The sequence below is a fragment of the Staurois parvus genome, unplaced genomic scaffold, assembly GCF_062004578.1.
Source record: "Staurois parvus isolate SC_StPar_1 unplaced genomic scaffold, SC_StPar_1.0 ptg000845l, whole genome shotgun sequence".
Lineage (NCBI taxonomy): Eukaryota > Metazoa > Chordata > Amphibia > Anura > Ranidae > Staurois > Staurois parvus.
The window spans coordinates 907,427-925,380 of NW_028318641.1; the positions used below are offsets into that span (position 1 = coordinate 907,427).

The following is a 17,954-nucleotide window of genomic DNA, read 5'->3' on the forward strand; positions in this document are numbered from 1 at the left end:
ACGGTCGTACGAGAAAAATCTATCAAGCGCTATCACGCATGAGCGGAAACAGAAGATGACCCGGATGTTTATGTCCAAGGAATCTTCGTAAACACGAACGAAAAATCCAAATGTTAAAAGTAGATCGGCCTAATGAGATGATGAAACCAGAATTCTGCAGATTATATTTTATGTATCACGATTTATGTATATAGATCATGTAATAAACGATATTATACTCATTGCTGGTCATTGTGTAAATCGCTCATTCTGGGTGGAAGGGCGTGGCTACAAGGTCACACGCACACCGCATCACTTCTACTTGTACGGAAGACGTCAACACTATGTATTGCCCGACGAACGATTTTTTTAGATCGGTTAATGTGGGCCACGATATCGACCAACGAACGAACGTCTCTTGGTCGTCGGATGACTGATCGGTCGATTTTCTAATCGTGTATTCCCACCTTTAGGCTCCGCTGGAGAGATTCTTTAATTCACTGTGTGGTAAAAAGTAAATCTTTTGGTTTTCAAGACCAAAAGTGAGGGGAAATCTTTCCAACGAGGCTCCATTTAGTGTGAATTCTCACAGAGGTTCTAACCTTTCCCCGTTCTATCTTTTTCATTTCCATTTTACATTTTTTTCTGAGTGCTGGGAGTATAGCTATCGCTATGCTTCCAGTGCTCCGATGTTGGATGGTTTGGTCTCAGCTCCTGAGGCTGCAGAGTCACATGTAGCCACTATGCCCACTCCCCCTCCTCCAGCCCAATCAGAGAGAGCTTTGTATTAAGTGAACTCATTCACAAAATACAAAGACTTCTGTGAATGAACAGCAGAGGGGAGTGTAACCATAGCTTCACTCCTAGAGCTGCATCAAAACTGTCAGATATAAATTAAAAGAGAAGTATGGGGTTGGTAAAAAAAAAAGCAAACATTTAGTTTGATGCTGCATCTGTCCCCTGCCACCTCTGCACTAAGAACTAAGAAATTAAACACAGCTGATCAGTCACTTCTCAGTCACCGGCTCTCTGCTCTGCCCCACCAGCACTCAATGGAACTCTGGGCTGTGGAAGAGGCTGGTGTAGCTGGCTCAGTCTCCCTGCAGCTCACCAAGAGGCTGAGCCAGCTGCTTGTGAACTCCATATTAACCACTTCCAGACTGGACACTTTTACCCCCTTCCTGACCAGGGCAATTTTCAGCTTTCAGCGCTACACACTTTGAATGACAATTGCGCGGTCATGCCACACTGTACCCAAATGAATTTTTTACCATTTTTTTGAGACAGATAAAGCTTTATTTTGGTGGTATTTATTCACCGCTGGGAATTTAATTTTTTTTGCTATGTAAATGATAATGTCCAAAAATTTTGAAAAAAAAGTTTTTTTTTTTTAATTTTGCAAATAAATAATATTTCATCATAAATCTTGGCCAAAATTTATTCCGTTATCTTTTTAGTAAACAAAAAAAATCCAAATTAGTTTATAACCAAAAATTATAATTTTTAAATATTTTTTTTTTACATTTTTATTTTTTTTTATATTATTATTTTTTATTTATTTTTTTTTACATACTGTCACCCTAGCAGTACAGTGTCACCATGGTGACACTGTACTACTTGTGGGGGGTGATGAAGATTTTTTTTTTTTTTTTTTACACCGATTGCTTTTATACCCATATAGAATGTAAAAGCAATAATTTCTCTTTCTCTCTGTCTGCATTCTTGCAGTCATTGAGAAATACAGAGTGAGCTGCGATTGGTCACAGCTTGTCACATGGTACAAGGCTGTTGTGAATAGCCTTGTACCATGTGACCTCTGTGATCATTCACAGAATTCACACGTAGTAAGCAATGATGTCACAAGTGACATCTTGCTTGCTACTTTGCATGTGATCACTGATTGGCCAATCAGTGATCACATGATTGGGACCTCGTACAGAGGTCCCGTCCGACGATTGGTGTTTCACTGTGTCCGGAGGACACAGCGGGCACCGGATCGCGGTGCTGCACACTTCCAGGGAGAGCGCACAAGCAGGGTGTGGGAAGGCCGTTTATAAACAGCCACCCGACCCTGCACTGCCATCGTCCGGCCGTTTATATACAACGGCCGGTCGGGAAGTGGTTAAAGTGACAGGTGCTTCATTGTGCTCAGGCTGGTGCCCCAAGGCTGAAAAAAGACAAAAGTCTATCCAGTTCAACCATTAAAAAAAAAATAAAAAAAAATAAGTTAGAATCCTACACCCACAGTTGATCCAGAGGAAGGCAAAAAAAAACAGAGCAAAGCATGATCCAATTTGCTCCTGCTGGGAAAAAAATTCCTTCCTGATCCCCTGAGAGGCAATCGGATATTCCCTGGATCAACACATGGATCTGCAGTCACCGTCATCCCATGACCATCTATCTCTAGGACGGTCAAATACACTTTTGGGACTATCCCAGTATGCAACGTGGTAATAATAACCGATGTTCCTTCATACACCGTAAGCGCCGTTGCTTGCTAATGGTAACCGGTAATCCTCCACAGGGGTTATTGTGGTATTGATGACGGTGAGTGCAAATCCATGTGGGGCACCAGTCTGAGCACATGAAGCACCTGTCACTTTAATATGGAGTTTACAAGCAAGGACTGAGCACCATATAGAGATCGTGTAGGATCCTGGGTGATCCGTAAGGCTTTTTGGCCCCTGTGGGTCGCAGGGGGAAGGTGAGCGGGCATGCCTGCCATATAGGAGCATTATTCACCACCTGCACCGGCACAGGAGCATGCAGATTGTCATTGTGTGTGGGGGCTATTGTTACACAAGTTAGACACCGGATATTGTGGACTATTACTTATATAGATCACCTATTTAAAGTGACACATACCCCTGCACAGGGTATCACTGTGTTTCACGATAATGAAATTCTGATCACTTAGATATATTTGTATTATACTGCATGTATCATCTACAAATGTCAGAAGTTTATTTCTGATTAATAGCATATTGTTTTTTTCATATTGTAGAAGCAATGTTTTACCTAACATAAGGCTCTTTAAAGTTAATACAGCGCTACATCACTATTATAGTAGTTTATCCATTTCCATCTAAAGGTGAGGGTTGGATGTAAGCTTTTTCACTAGTCCTAATATAGGGAATGAAGGTCCAGGAAGACAAGATACAGTGAATGCAGGGTCCGGGGAGAGCGGATATAGTGAATGCAGGGTCCGGGGAGAGCAGATACAGTGAATGCAGGGTCCGGGGAGAGCGAATATAGTGAATGCAGGGTCCGGGGAGAGCGGATATAGTGAATGCAGGGTCCGGGGAGAGCAGATACAGTGAATGCAGGGTCCGGGGAGAGCGGATATAGTGAATGCAGGGTCCGGGGAGAGCGGATATAGTGAATGCAGGGTCCGGGGAGACCAGATATAGTGAATGCAGGGTCCGGGGAGAGCGGATATAGTGAATGCAGGGTCCGGGGAGAGCGGATATAGTGAATGCAGGGTCCAGGAAGACAAGATACAGTGAATGCAGGGTCCGGGGAGAGCGGATATAGTGAATGCAGGGTCCGGGGAGAGCGGATATAGTGAATGCAGGGTCCGGGGAGAGCGGATATAGTGAATGCAGGGTCCGGGGAGACCGGATATAGTGAATGCAGGGTCTGGGGAGACTGGATATAGTGAATGCAGGGTCCGGGGAGACCAGATATAGTGAATGCAGGGTCCGGGGCGACCGGATATAGTGAATGCAGGGTCCGGGGAGACCAGATATAGTGGATGCAGGGTCCGGGGAGATTGGATATAGTGAATGCAGGGTCTGGGGAGACCGGATATAGTGAATGCAGGGTCCGGGGAGACCAGATATAGTGAATGCAGGGTCCGGGGAGAGCGGATATAGTGAATGCAGGGTCTGGGGAGACTGGATATAGTGACTGCAGGGTCTGGGGAAACTGGATATAGTGAATGCAGGGTCCGGGGCGACCAGATATAGTGAATGCAGGGTCCGGGGCGACCGGATATAGTGAATGCAGGGTCCGGGGAGACCAGATATAGTGGATGCAGGGTCCGGGGAGACCAGATATAGTGAATGCAGGGTCTGGGAAGACCGGATTTAGTGAATGCAGGGTCCGGGGAGACCAGATATAGTGAATGCAGGGTCAGGGGAGAGCAGATATAGTGACAGCGGGGTCCGGGGAGACCAGATATAGTGAATGCAGGGTCCGGGGAGACTGGATATAGTGAATGCAGGGTCAGGGGAGAGCGGATATAGTGAATGCAGGACCCGGGGAGACCAGATATAGTGAATGCAGGGTCCGGGGAGACCGATATAGTGAATGCAGGGTCCGAGGAGAGCGGATATAGTGAATGCAGGGTCCGGGGAGACCAGATATAGTGAATGCAGGGTCCGGGGAGACCGGATATAGTGAATGCAGGGTCCGGGGAGAGGGGATATAGTGAATGCAGGGTCCGGGGAGAGCGGATATAGTGAATGCAGGAACTGGGGAAACCAGATATAGTGAATGCAGGGTCTGGGGAGAGCTGATATAGTGAATGCAGGGTCAGGGGAGAGCGGATATAGTGAATGCAGGGTCAGGGGAGAGCGGATATAGTGAATGCAGGGTCCGGGGAGAGCGGATATAGTGAATGCAGGGTCCGGGGAGACCAGATATAGTGAATGCGGGGTCCGGGGAGACCAGATATAGTGAATGCAGGGTCCGGAGTTTAGGAACGCTTTACTAACAAACGTACTGGACAGATCACCAGTTGAAAATAAAGTAAAAAGCCTATAAAAAATAACTAATGCAGCACCCACATTGAAGGATTGGTAAGCTGCAACATATTAACGTGTTGTTTTTGGGTTTAATACTGATTAAAGCTCTATGTAATAATTATAAACCCTCATTTCTGAAATTTCCATGTTTTTCAGCATTTATTACATGGGACTTCTGCAGACAAAGGCACATGAATAGAGGCACATGAATAGAGTGCATTATATTTAATTCCTATCTTCTTCTGCAGTACTCATGAAATGTCATGCAGATGCAGTACTCGTGTTGTAGTGAAGCTGTTCCCCTTCCCATCAGCCATGGTCCTCTTCCCTCAGGAAGCCATTTGAACTGTCACTATAAGAACCAAGCATTCCCGGTCAATCTACACAATGTTTTTCAAAAGAAGCCAATTGGCTGGAAATGGTATAAATAATTGCAGATATTGTTTTAACCTGTTATTGGCCACTGGAAGAGCGATTTCAAACTTTGCAAGGAACTGAAAGTACTGCTCCTCGGTCTGCTTAGTGAATCCAGTGCCGACCAGCAGCATCCGAAGGTCCTCAGCTTTAATGACCCCATTCCTGACCACAGATTTGGAGCTCTTAATGTTGATGATCCTCTCCATGCATTCAGACAACCAGACTGGATCTAGGAAATAGAGGTTGCGTAGTCCATGGCTGGTGTCTGGGAAGTGAAGCAATGTGCCCGTCTCTATCAGAAATCCAATGGCTGTAAGGAATACAGAATTATTTTATTAAAAGCAAATACAATATTACAGTAAATACACTAAAAAGATTTTAGAAAGTTTTACTGAGGATATATAAACATATTTATGGTATGTAGTGTTTAACATCTTGGCACCGGCCGAACGGAAATGTGCGGCCTCCCGGCGTCTGGGCCTGGATGCCGAGTGGCCGCACATTTGTGTTCTATTAAAAAAAACATATGTGCTGAGAGTGCGTGCCCTGCACACGTTCGGTACTCACGGAAAGTTCCAAATCTCCTCTTTCGATCAGGACCTTTCCCAATCATGTGACCGCCGTGACAGCGAATCACGGTGGTCACATGACCCTAATCCCCGCCCCCCCGACTTCTGGAACCCTTAACCTCCTCGGCGGTCTGATTATTTACGATTTTTTTGTGCTGAAAGCGGTACCATTTTTTTGCATGGAAATATGTAGTTTTTTATTGTAGGCCTGTAATTTTTAGGAATAACTCACTGAAATCTGTCCGAACAAGAGTCTAGTAAACATCCCGGGGATGATAAAATTTGAAACACGAAATCATAAATTATAATATAATAAATAATCATAAAAAATAATAATATAATAATAAATTTAATTCAATAATATAATCAAACCAAAAACACTGAAATTTGAAATACAGAGGCAAATTCGCACATCGCTGAGCAAAGTCGCAAAATAGTTTTCAGTGTCTGATGAGGAATTTCCCCCACAAATCATTATCACTCAATTCTGCAAGTGGTTCTGATTTACTATCGCTGTTCTCTAGCCGGTCTAAAACCGCTTTTGACCTAAAGGGACGCTTTTTGGACGCCATGGACGTTTCTCAGTTTCCAGGCAGAAAGAACAGTCAAAATGCAGGCAGGGCGCCGGACAAAGCAGTAGGGACAAAATGTATGTGAAATGCATTGAAACAGCAATGTTTTACTATGTAATAGTCATTTTAAAAAACAATGACATTTTTTAAAAATTTCAAATTTGCCGCCGGTTCCGGCGCCCGTAAGTCCTGACTTCACAGGGACCGGAACACGGAAGCCGGATGCCGGCATCGGCCGGAGGAGATGGCCTGAGATGCTGCAGGGGACACATCGTGGGAGCGAAGGACAAGGTAAGTGCTGCAGGGACTCCCTGAGCAACGCCGCAGTGTAAGCCCGAGTGTAGCTCGGGGTTACCGCTTTTGGTACTGACATTTTACTCCGAGCTACACTCACACTGTACTACTTGTGGGGGGTGATGAACATTTTTTTTTTTTTTTTTAACACTGATAGCTTTTACAGCCTTTATGGATGTAAAAGCAATCATTTCTCCTTCTCTCTGGCTGCATTCCTGCAGCCATTGAGAAATACTGTGAGAGCTGTGATTGGTCCCAGCTTGTCACATGGTACAAGGCTGTTGTGAATAGCCTTGTACCATGTGACCTCTGTGATCATTCACAGATTTCACATGTAGTAAGCAATGATGTCAGGAAGTGACATCTTGCTTACTACTATTCATGTGATCACTGGTTGGCCAATCAGTGATCACATGAATCGGGACCTCACAAAGAGGTCCCGTACAGCGGGAGCACGCACAGGCAGTGGATACGGGGGGATGTTTAGAAACATCCCCCCACATCGGCAGACCTCCCGTCCGTCCGTTTATCGACATGGGCCGGATGGGAAGAGGTTAATTGATAAAATTTCAACATGAGTAAAAGAAATGAGCTGTATAAACACATGCAGAGTGCCAGTGTTGTATGCTGCATCCCTGGCATTCCCTAGATACAGCACACTATGCATGCTCCTCAAAAAAAAGATTAAATGCGAGTTGTAGCAAATGTTTACAACAAATGCAGCCTTCTGAACTATATTAAAGAGATTTAATGAAATCACCATAAAATCCCTTTGTCACTGAGTGCACTGGGGGACACACTATAACCTCTCAGCTATACTCCTTTCCTATAAAAACTGCACCTCAATAAAAAAGTTTTCCTCCCGTAATGACTAAGTCCCTTCACTAGGCACTGGCTAGACAGTCTGTAGGAAAGCTACGGAGGGAGAAAAGGACAAGAGATGATACAATAGAATATAAAAACAAAGGGTGGGATCTTTCCCCCAATGAACTCAACCAGGGGATTTAATGGTGATAATAAAAATTCCTTGTCTTCTGTTATTGTTCATCGGGGGATACAGTTTGGGCTACAGGAACATTCTTAAGAAGTCCCATAAATTGGTGGGAATCAAAAACAATAGGCCAGTTACAATACATGGTAGACCATCTGACTGACATCTTCTGTTGCACAACAATCTCACCAAGAATAATGTTAACTAAGATCACCGTGAGATGTCTGCGGATTCAGAGGCTCAGTCCTAAAAGGAAAGGGTGGAAGAGTGCCAAACAGTGGTGGTAGAGCAAGTCAAACTCAGATGGGGGTAACTCATAAAAGGCAAAAAGTTCATGAAAAGGGGAAGAAATATCCAGACGTAAGGGATGAAAATCTAAAAGCCTGGACAACCAGGTCTAACAACAAACCCTTCCAGTATGATGTTAGAGAAGGGCTCATCCCGCTGACCCAACACAAGGAGGATAGAATGGCCTGGGGCTTAGATATGACATGCTTACACTGTAAGCAGAGTCTACAAAACAGAATCTCAATTATGTGTTTTACAGTCAGGATAAAAGATGGTATTCAGAGAGTAGTGGTTAATGATTCATACTCTGGTCTAGGGGTGTCAGTGGTGTACCCCAAGGTTCAGTGTTGGGACCCTTACTTTTTGAATATATTTGGAAGGATTAGAGGAACTGAATTTATTCTCTCTTCATAAGATTAAGGGGGATATGATCTCCATGTATAATACATAAGGGGGGATATGATCTCCATGTATAATACATAAGGGGGGATATGATCTCCATGTATAATACATAAGGGGGGATATGATCTCCATGTATAATACATAAGGGGGGATATGATCTCCATGTATAATACATAAGGGGGGATATGATCTCCATGTATAATACATAAGGGGGGATATGATCACCATGTATAATACATAAGGGGGGGATATGATCTCCATGTATAATACATAAGGGGGGATATGATCTCCATGTATAATACATAAGGGGGATATGATCTCCATGTATAATACATCAGGGGGGATATGATCACCATGTATAATACATAAGGGGGATATGATCTCCATGTATAATACATAAGGGGGATATGATCTCCATGTATGATACATAAGGGGGGGATATGATCACCATGTATAATACATAAGGGGGGATATGATCACCATGTATAATACATAAGGGGGGATATGATCTCCATGTATAATACATAAGGGGGGATATGATCTCCATGTATAATACATAAGGGGGACATGATCTCCATGTATAATACATAAGGGGGGATATGATCACCATGTATAATACATAAGGGGGATATGATCACCATGTATAATACATAAGGGGGGATATGATCTCCATGTATAATACATAAGGGGGATATGATCACCATGTATAATACATAAGGGGGGATATGATCACCATGTATAATACATAAGAGGGGATATGATCTCCATGTATAATACATAAGGGGGGATATGATCTCCATGTATAATACATAAGGGGGGATATGATCTCCATGTATAATACATAAGGGGGGATATGATCACCATGTATAATACATAAGGGGGATATGATCTCCATGTATAATACATAAGGGGGGATATGATCTCCATGTATAATACATAAGGGGGGATATGATCTCCATGTATAATACATAAGGGGGATATGATCACCATGTATAATACATAAGGGGGGATATGATCTCCGTGTATAATACATCAGGGGGATATGATCTCCATGTATAATACATAAGGGGGGATATGATCTCCATGTATAATACATAAGGGGGATATGATCTCCATGTATAATACATAAGGGGGGATATGATCTCCATGTATAATACATAAGGGGGGATATGATCTCCGTGTATAATACATCAGGGGGATATGATCTCCATGTATAATACATAAGGGGGGATATGATCTCCATGTATAATACATAAGGGGGATATGATCTCCATGTATAATACATAAGGGGGGATATGATCTCCATGTATAATACATAAGGGGGGATATGATCTCCATGTATAATACATAAGGGGGGATATGATCACCATGTATAATACATAAGGGGGGATATGATCTCCATGTATAATACATAAGGGGGGATATGATCTCCATGTATAATACATAAGGGGGGATATAATCTCCATGTATAATACATAAGGGGGATATGATCACCATGTATAATACATAAGGAAGGGGGGATATGATCTCCATGTATAATACATAAGGGGGGGTATGATCTCCATGTATAATACATAAGGGGGGATATGATCTCCATGTATAATACATAAGGGGGGATATGATCTCCATGTATAATACATAAGGGGGGATATGATCTCCATGTATAATACATAAGGGGGGGATATGATCACCATGTATAATACATAAGGGGGGATATAATCTCCATGTATAATACATAAGGGAGGATATGATCACCATGTATAATACATAAGGGGGGATATGATCTCCATGTATAATACATAAGGGGGATATGAGCTCCATGTATATGTAAATTCTTTCCAAATCAGCCAATGTGATTGTCTGGATTTGTTTTCTCATTTTGTCTCTCATAGTTGAGGTCTACCTATGATGCCAATTACAGGCCTCTCTCATCTTTGTAAGTAGGAGAACTTGCACAATTGGTGGCTGACTAAATACTTTTTTGCCCCACTGTATCTGAAATAAATAAATTAAATACATTTTGTAATCTGTTTTTGTTTCTCTGCTGGTTGAACTGGATGGACTTGTGACTTTTTTCAACCAGATTAAGTAACGTACATACATACGTTCATACACATATGACCTGAAGGGCTGAGCGGCACCTAAGACCTAAAAAGAGGAGATCTAGACAGTCAGGGAGTTGACTTGAGCTTCCATGACCATATCAAAGACCATATCAGCCATAGTATTATACTTCCTATATAATCATAAATTATAATTTAATAAATAATCATAAAAAATAATAATATAACCCGGAAGACAGATGTCGGCATCGGCCGGAGGACATGGCCGGGGACACTGCAGGGGGGACATCGCGGGAGTACAGGACAAGGTAAGTGCTGGAGGGATCCCGGAGCAACGCTGCAGTGTATTCCCGAGTGTAGCTCAGGGTTACCGCTTTTGGTACTGAAACTTTACCCCGAGCTACACTCGGGAATACCTCCAGGGGGGTTAAAGTTAACATTTCGGAAGCTTAGACAATGTGTCGGGGGTGTGGGAGGGGGAGGAGGTTAAACTGGATTTATTTGAAAGTATTGCTGCACTGGTAATGTTAACCCATATAATCCCATCAGAGAAGTTTATGTTCACTACAGAATAGTAATGGAGGCAATTTATTTAGGCCACTTTTAAACAGGTGGTGGATTCCTGTTTTTTTCTGTCCCCTGACCTAAAGTCTACCATGTCACTCGGAGGGGGTGGTACACATGCTGCGGACGCAATGCTTTGCCTCGAGCAAATTTAACTTGGCTTGTCAAGTTGGACAGGTGACACCACCTGCCAAACCTGCCCACCGAGATCAATGGGACTGCGCCGGAACTGTGAGCCAAAGGTTGTGGCGACCCATTTCAATGCAAAATTCCTCATGAGATTGAGATAAAAAGCCCAACACCCCCCCCCCCCCCGCCACCCCCATCCACCAAGAATTAAGGAAGCAGCAGGATCACCTCCTGAATGCCTGGAAGCCACCACTCTACTACCCTCTGAAAAGCGATCCATCTGTTCAGTGGACAGTGGAGATTGTCACCACTCTGTAAAAGGGGTCTTACAGTCCAGGAGTCCAGGTAAGGATTTTAGGAACTCCTGTATACAATCTATATGTTGTCATTTGTCAAGTCAAGAGAAAATATAAATTTTGGCAATTAAAACAATCCTTGATGAATGCAGATTAACAGGTTTTTAACAATTAATACCAAAATGGCCGATATATTTTATATATTTGTATGGAACTCTGGAGTTACATATTAACCACTTCCAGTCCGGACACTTTTACCCCCTTCCTGCCCAGGCCAATTTTCAGCTTCCAGTGATATCACACTTTGAATGACAATTGCGCGGTCATGCAACACTGTACCCATATGCATTTTGTTAGCATTTTTTTGAGACAGATAAAACTTTATTTTGGTGGTATTTATTCACCGCTGGGATTTTTATTTTTTTTGCTATATAAATGAAAAAGTCCAAAAATTTTGAAAAAAGTGTTTTTCTTATAAAATTTTGCAAATAAATAATCTTTCGTCATAGATCTTGGCCAGAATTTATTCAGTTATCTTTTTAGTAAAAAAAAATAAATAATCCAAATTAGTTTATAACCAAAAATTATAATTTTTCAAAATTTTTTTTTACATTTTTATTTAATTTTTTTTATATTATTATTTTTTTTTTCTACACGGATTGCTTTTAAAAATGTATTCAATTATCTTTTTAGTAAAAAAAAAAAATAACTCAAAGTTAGTTTATAACCAAAAATTATAATTTTTCTAATTTTTCATTTATATTTTTTTTATATTTGTATTTTTTTATATTATTATTAATGTTTTTATTTTTTACATACTGTCACCCTAGCAGTACAGTGTCACCATGGTGACACTGTACTACTTGGGGGTGATGAAGATTTTTTTTTATTTTTACACTGATTTCTTTTACAACCATAAAGGCTGTAAAAGCAATCATTTCTCCTTCTCTCTGGCTGTATTCTTGCAGCCACTGAGATATACTGTGTGAGCTGTGATTGGTCACATGTTGTCACATGGTACAAGGCTGTTGTGAATAGCCTTGCACCATGTGATCTCTATGATCATTCACAGATTTCACACGTAATAAGCAATGATGTCACAAGTGACATCTTGCTTACTAGTCTTCATGTGATCACTGATTGGCCAATCAGTGATCACATGATCGGGACCTCAAACAGATTGGTGTATTCCGGACACAGCGGGCACCGGATCGCGGTGCTGCGCTCTCCCAGGGAGCGCGCACAAGCAGGGAGCGGGGAGGACGTTTATAAACGACCACCTGACCCTGCACTGCCACCGTCCGGCCGTTTATATACATGGGCCGGACGGGAAGTGGTTAATAAAAATGGTTTTTCACAGTACATTTTGCATTGCGTATCTGTCTTACCAGCTTGCATGTCCTCGTAATCCCGAATATCATTTCCTGGACTCTGTTCGACGATCTGTTCAATCTGCTCATCAGTCAGGTACTGGACCTGATCCTCCAGGGCCCGATTCTGTTGCTCTCTCAGTATTGCCTCCTGCAGATTTAGGTAACTTCTAGGTATCTGTGTAAAATTGAAAACCTTGACTTGAAGGTTCAACTCAAATCAGTCAACTTAAAGCCTATGTTTATTTTATTTTTATTTATTTTTTTCAGCACAAGGGTCTGTACCTGCATTCAATGATAGTGTCCCTTGTGCTGTTGGCTGCTGTCTTAGTTGAAATCTTCTGTCATCTGCCCTTCCATACCCCCACAGCAATACATTTCTGGTGATGTGGGGTTAATACAGCCATTGGACCTGTCATAGGCACTTGTCACAGAAGCTGTTCTATAGCTTACAGCTATGCAAAGCACACTACAGGGAGGACAGGCAGATGAATGAAAGATCCAAGTCCTCCATTTTTCACTGCTGTCATTGCACTCGCAATCTACTGATCTCAATAACAATAACAACAGCTAAATTCACTTTTTTTCTGCAAAAATATTGACATTTATTTATTTATTTTTTTTTACAAAAGGGTGTACTTATTCTTTAAGAGGACACCGATGATGTTTCTAGTACAAAGTATGGGAAACATTTTTGCAAATTAAAAATATGACTTTTTTTTTTTCAATTTTGTGCATTTTCTTTCAAAGCAACACTGAACAAAGTGATAAAGAAAACACATTAATATTAATGATAAAATATTAAAATAAAAATCAGCAGAAAAATAAAAAATAATAGGGGGGGGGGGGAGGAGTTAATTAGCGCTCATAGGGGTTAATAAGGGGTTTAAATAGGAATACATTTTATGTAAAACGTTTCCTTAGCTGATGTGATGATCAAATGTCACACCTACTGTACATGTCAATGAAATAGTAAACACAATGAAGCAATAAATTATTACATTGCCTTTACTCAATGACACTTGTAGACAATCTGTATCCAAAAATAACAATGCATCAAAGTGCAGACACCGATAATATTTATTAGGTTCCTTCCACGCTAGTGTTTTTTCTTTTACCAAAGACTTTATTAAGCTATTATTAAGCATGTTGAAAGAAACATACAAACCATGACAAATCGTATGATACAAAGCGAGCATGTCATGTTTCACATGACTGTGATATGAATTTAAGTGTTCTTTGTATTTTGTCTCTGCTCCTCCTTTTCCTTTGGTTTAGTTCATGCTGTATAGATATCCTGTATAGATATAGGATCCTGAAGAAGCCACGTGATCGTGGCGCAACGCGTTGACGCATTTCCGGTCTAGCGGTGACGTACTTCCGGTTCCGGGCTCGGACGCCATTTTGGTACACCTATTCCTTAGTACACCCATATCACATGGGAAACTGTGTCTATCCATTGGAATACATGTGAGTGTTCATTTGTTTGGAGCTTATAAAGTGCATTAAAACAGGGTTGCACTATGGAGGTCTGTCTTTGTCTCTACATATACGTCCTGTATTTATGAGTCCATATTGCGAGGAGAGTGGTCTGAGAGGAATTCATTGCTCGGAGGGGGACCTTAATTGAGTCGGTGGAGTCAGTGGATTATAAAAACCAGGCTGAGATTCTTTACACTTAAGGCTTTATGACCCGCAAGGGTCGAATTTGGAAGGTGAGGAGGCATTTTGGCTAAATCCAGGGGGGTCACATCAGAGTGTCACTAGGAGCACGTTTGCAGCATGGAGTGAATGTCAGGGCAGGGCTGTGGAATGGACAGGTAGGCCTAGTGGCAGGGTAATGCACTGACTGATGCCAACCACCATTAACAGACCGAAGTCCCTCAGGGCTCGGAGTCTAAGTCCCAGGCTGCCCTTCACCAGGGCGCCTGATGGTGGGGATGGACTTGACGCAGCCAGGAACCAGGTCGCGGCCCACGAGACACCCGGCTGCAGTAATGGCCGCCGCCAATGGCGTGTAGCTGGTAGGAATGACAATAGCGTAGTCAGGCAGGCCGGGTCAATAAACGGGACAAAACGGTACAGAACAGTGGACAAGAATCACACGTCACGGGCCGGGTTCAGCAACAGAAGGTCAGATCAAAGGAAAACACAGAGAATGGTCTAGTCACAAGCCGAGTCAGATTTCAGGAGAGTCACGAGAGTATGAACAGAGCTGTAGCGACACAAGTGCAAAGAGCATGTGCGGACCACAGGCTTATATGTAATCAGCCACAGCCCTCTGGGGGATGGACCTCAGAGACCTGAAGGCATAAAAGACTCCCACCATTCTCTGCAGAAACCCAAGATGGACGCCAGTACATGAAGCCGCACAGTCTCTGGGAAAAGGTAGGACCTTGACAGTGAAGTTGTGAATCACTGTGTACTGAACATTTATTATTTGCACAGTTTGGTATCACATGTTATTTGGACTGTTTTTTGATTTATTTTATTTAATTGGATACACCCGTCACTTTGCACAGAACAAGTGTTACTACTTCATGATATATTTCACTTGGTTTTGGTGACCACTAGGTGGCTTAATAGGAGTGAGAATTGGCACTAGTTATTCATAAATGGTTTTTGTATAATTTATGTGTATGTGAGCACTTATCCATTATTGTTGTCACAATATTTATTATTTTAGAAGGGATTTTATGTATTAATTGTTTTTTATACACTGTATAAGCTGAGCACTTCATCACAATATATATATTTTTTGTTATTTGCACATATCCTGTGGTATAGGGAAAAGGTGATAGCAGCTGGCTTTGATTAAAGATTCTGTGGAGAGCAGGGGGACCTTTTCTATATTTATTTATTTCATGCTGTATAGACAGCCCCACCCCTTTTCCCAGTAATGCATTTCAGCTTCAAGCCTCATGTCATGAAGTAGTTCTCAATATGATCTTTTGACCTATCCGATGTTCATTGTTGTAAAATTGTCTCAGGTTATGGAATAAACTTCACAAGATCTACAAGGTGTCGCATGGATGGAGTCACTGCCTGTGTTATTCAACTAAGATTGAAGTTATCGCTATCTTATCACAACTGGAAGTTACAGAGATCACACTTTCAATGCTTAGATTGGAGAGACAGAACAGAACACACTAGTGTTTTTTAAGCTCCTAGAAGCTATTATCAGCATTTTTTTCTGCTCCTAGAAGCTAAATAGTGTTCTCCTATGTGTCCATGCACACTAGTTTAGTCTAGTAATGTTTTACAAGCTTCAAATCTTAGAAGCAGAAAAAAATGGTTTTGTAGAGTTTTTGGGAGTGTTTTCCCAGCAGAAGAACAATGCTGAACGCTCCTAAATGCTCCTATCAGCTTTTTTTTCTAGCTTTTTCTTCCCTACATGTGCTGTAAAAAGCTAACAAAATGGCAGTGCTTCTAAATGCTACTGAAACCCTCCTAAAAAATGCTATTAGCAGCATTTTTATAGTGTTTTTTGAGCTTAAAAAAAAACGCTAGTGGTTCTAAAGCCTTAAAGTTTTTTTTTACCTTAAAATGGTTGTAAACCTCAGACATGAAATATGAATAAAGCCTATCCCTCTATAGTGTGTACTTGTCTCAATCCAGAGCACTAAGTGCAACTTCTAACTGCTGCACCCTTCCTCTGCTATCTGCATGAGTCACTTCTGATGAGTTTTCTGGACACCAAGAAAAAAAATGGTGACAGGGCAGGGCACAGCCCATGATTGACATCCTCAGCTCTGTTCCTGTGTGCTGTATGAAGGGGATGTTTTCCTTCCCTCTAATCAGCTCTCTTCCTACTGATGTAACTTCAGCTCCCCACCTCCTGCTTTCCAGAGCTGAAATTCTGTGTATATTCTGCACTTTGAAAGAATGTAGGGGAAAGACAGCTGTAGGGTACAACTTCAGTCACTTCACTGGGTATCTGTAAGGGGCTTACAACCACTTTAATGCATTATTTGCATTAAGGTAAAAAATCTTCAGCATGCTGCTTACCCTCCTAAATCCCCGAGTCCGATCTCGATACAGCGATGAGAGCGAGAACAGTGGCTCTCTCGGCTCTCTCTCTCCTCACTGGCTCAGAGACAACAGTGGGAGCCATTGGCTCCTACTTATGTCAATCACAGCCAGTGTGGAGGGAGTAGGGCTGAGCTAAGCTCTGTGTCAATGGACACACAGATATGCCTCAGGAGCGAACACACATCAGAGCCCCCATAGCAAGCAGCTTGCTAAAGGGGCACTCAGCAAAGGGAAGGAGCAGACAGCGCCGGCAGAGGACCCGAGAAGAGGAGGATTGGGTTTGCTCTGTGCAAAACCATTACACAGAGCAAGTAAGTTGAATGATGCTTGACATCAAACTAAGGACATCTCTTGAGAAGAGGAGATTACACATGACTGGGCTATTATTATTCCTGGCTATGCAGTTCAGTTTTGGGCACCAATTCACAAAAAGGATATTGAAGAACTGGATAGAGTGCACAGAAGAGCAACCAAACTGATAAGAGGAATGGTGGAGGTCAGCTATGAGGAACGATCAGAGGAACAGAATTTATTCTCTCTTGAGAAGAGGAAATTAAGGGGGGGGATATGATCTTCATGTATAATACATAAGGGGGGGATATGATCTCCATGTATAATACATAAGGGGGGATATGATCACCATGTATAATACATAAGGGGGGATATGATCTCCATGTATAATACATAAGGGGGGATATGATCTCCATGTATAATACGTAAGGGGGGATATGATCTCCATGTATAATACATAAGGGGGGATATGATCTCCATGTATAATACATAAGGGGGGATATGATCTCCATGTATAATACATAAGGGGGGGATATGATCTCCATGTATAATACATAAGGGGGGGATATGATCTCCATGTATAATACATAAGGGGGGGATATGATCTCCATGTATAATACATAAGGGGGGGATATGATCTCCATGTATAATACATAAGGGGGGATATGATCTCCATGTATAATACATAAGGGGGGATATGATCTCCATGTATAATACATAAGGGGGGATATGATCTCCATGTATAATACATAAGGGGGGGATATGATCACCATGTATAATACATAAGGGGGGATATGATCACCATGTATAATACATAAGGGGGGATAGGATCACCATGTATAATACATAAGGGGGGATATGATCTCCATGTATAATACATAAGGGGGATATGATCACCATGTATAATACATAAGGGGGATATGATCACCATGTATAATACATAAGGGGG

General features: G+C 42.0%; 1 protein-coding gene across 2 annotated transcripts in view; it reads right to left on the reverse strand.

Annotated features, from left to right (window-relative positions):
• LRRK1 (leucine rich repeat kinase 1) overlaps positions 1 to 17,954 on the reverse strand; it is a 325,566-nt gene that overhangs the window by 79,508 nt on the left and 228,104 nt on the right. For both annotated transcript variants that reach the window (XM_089655524.1, XM_089655525.1), the window contains 2 exons: positions 12,701 to 12,860; positions 5,178 to 5,454 (listed from right to left, as the gene is read on the reverse strand). In XM_089655524.1, the coding sequence (XP_089511650.1) occupies positions 5,178 to 5,454; positions 12,701 to 12,860 (437 nt within the window). The remainder of the gene's footprint in view (positions 1 to 5,177; positions 5,455 to 12,700; positions 12,861 to 17,954) is intronic.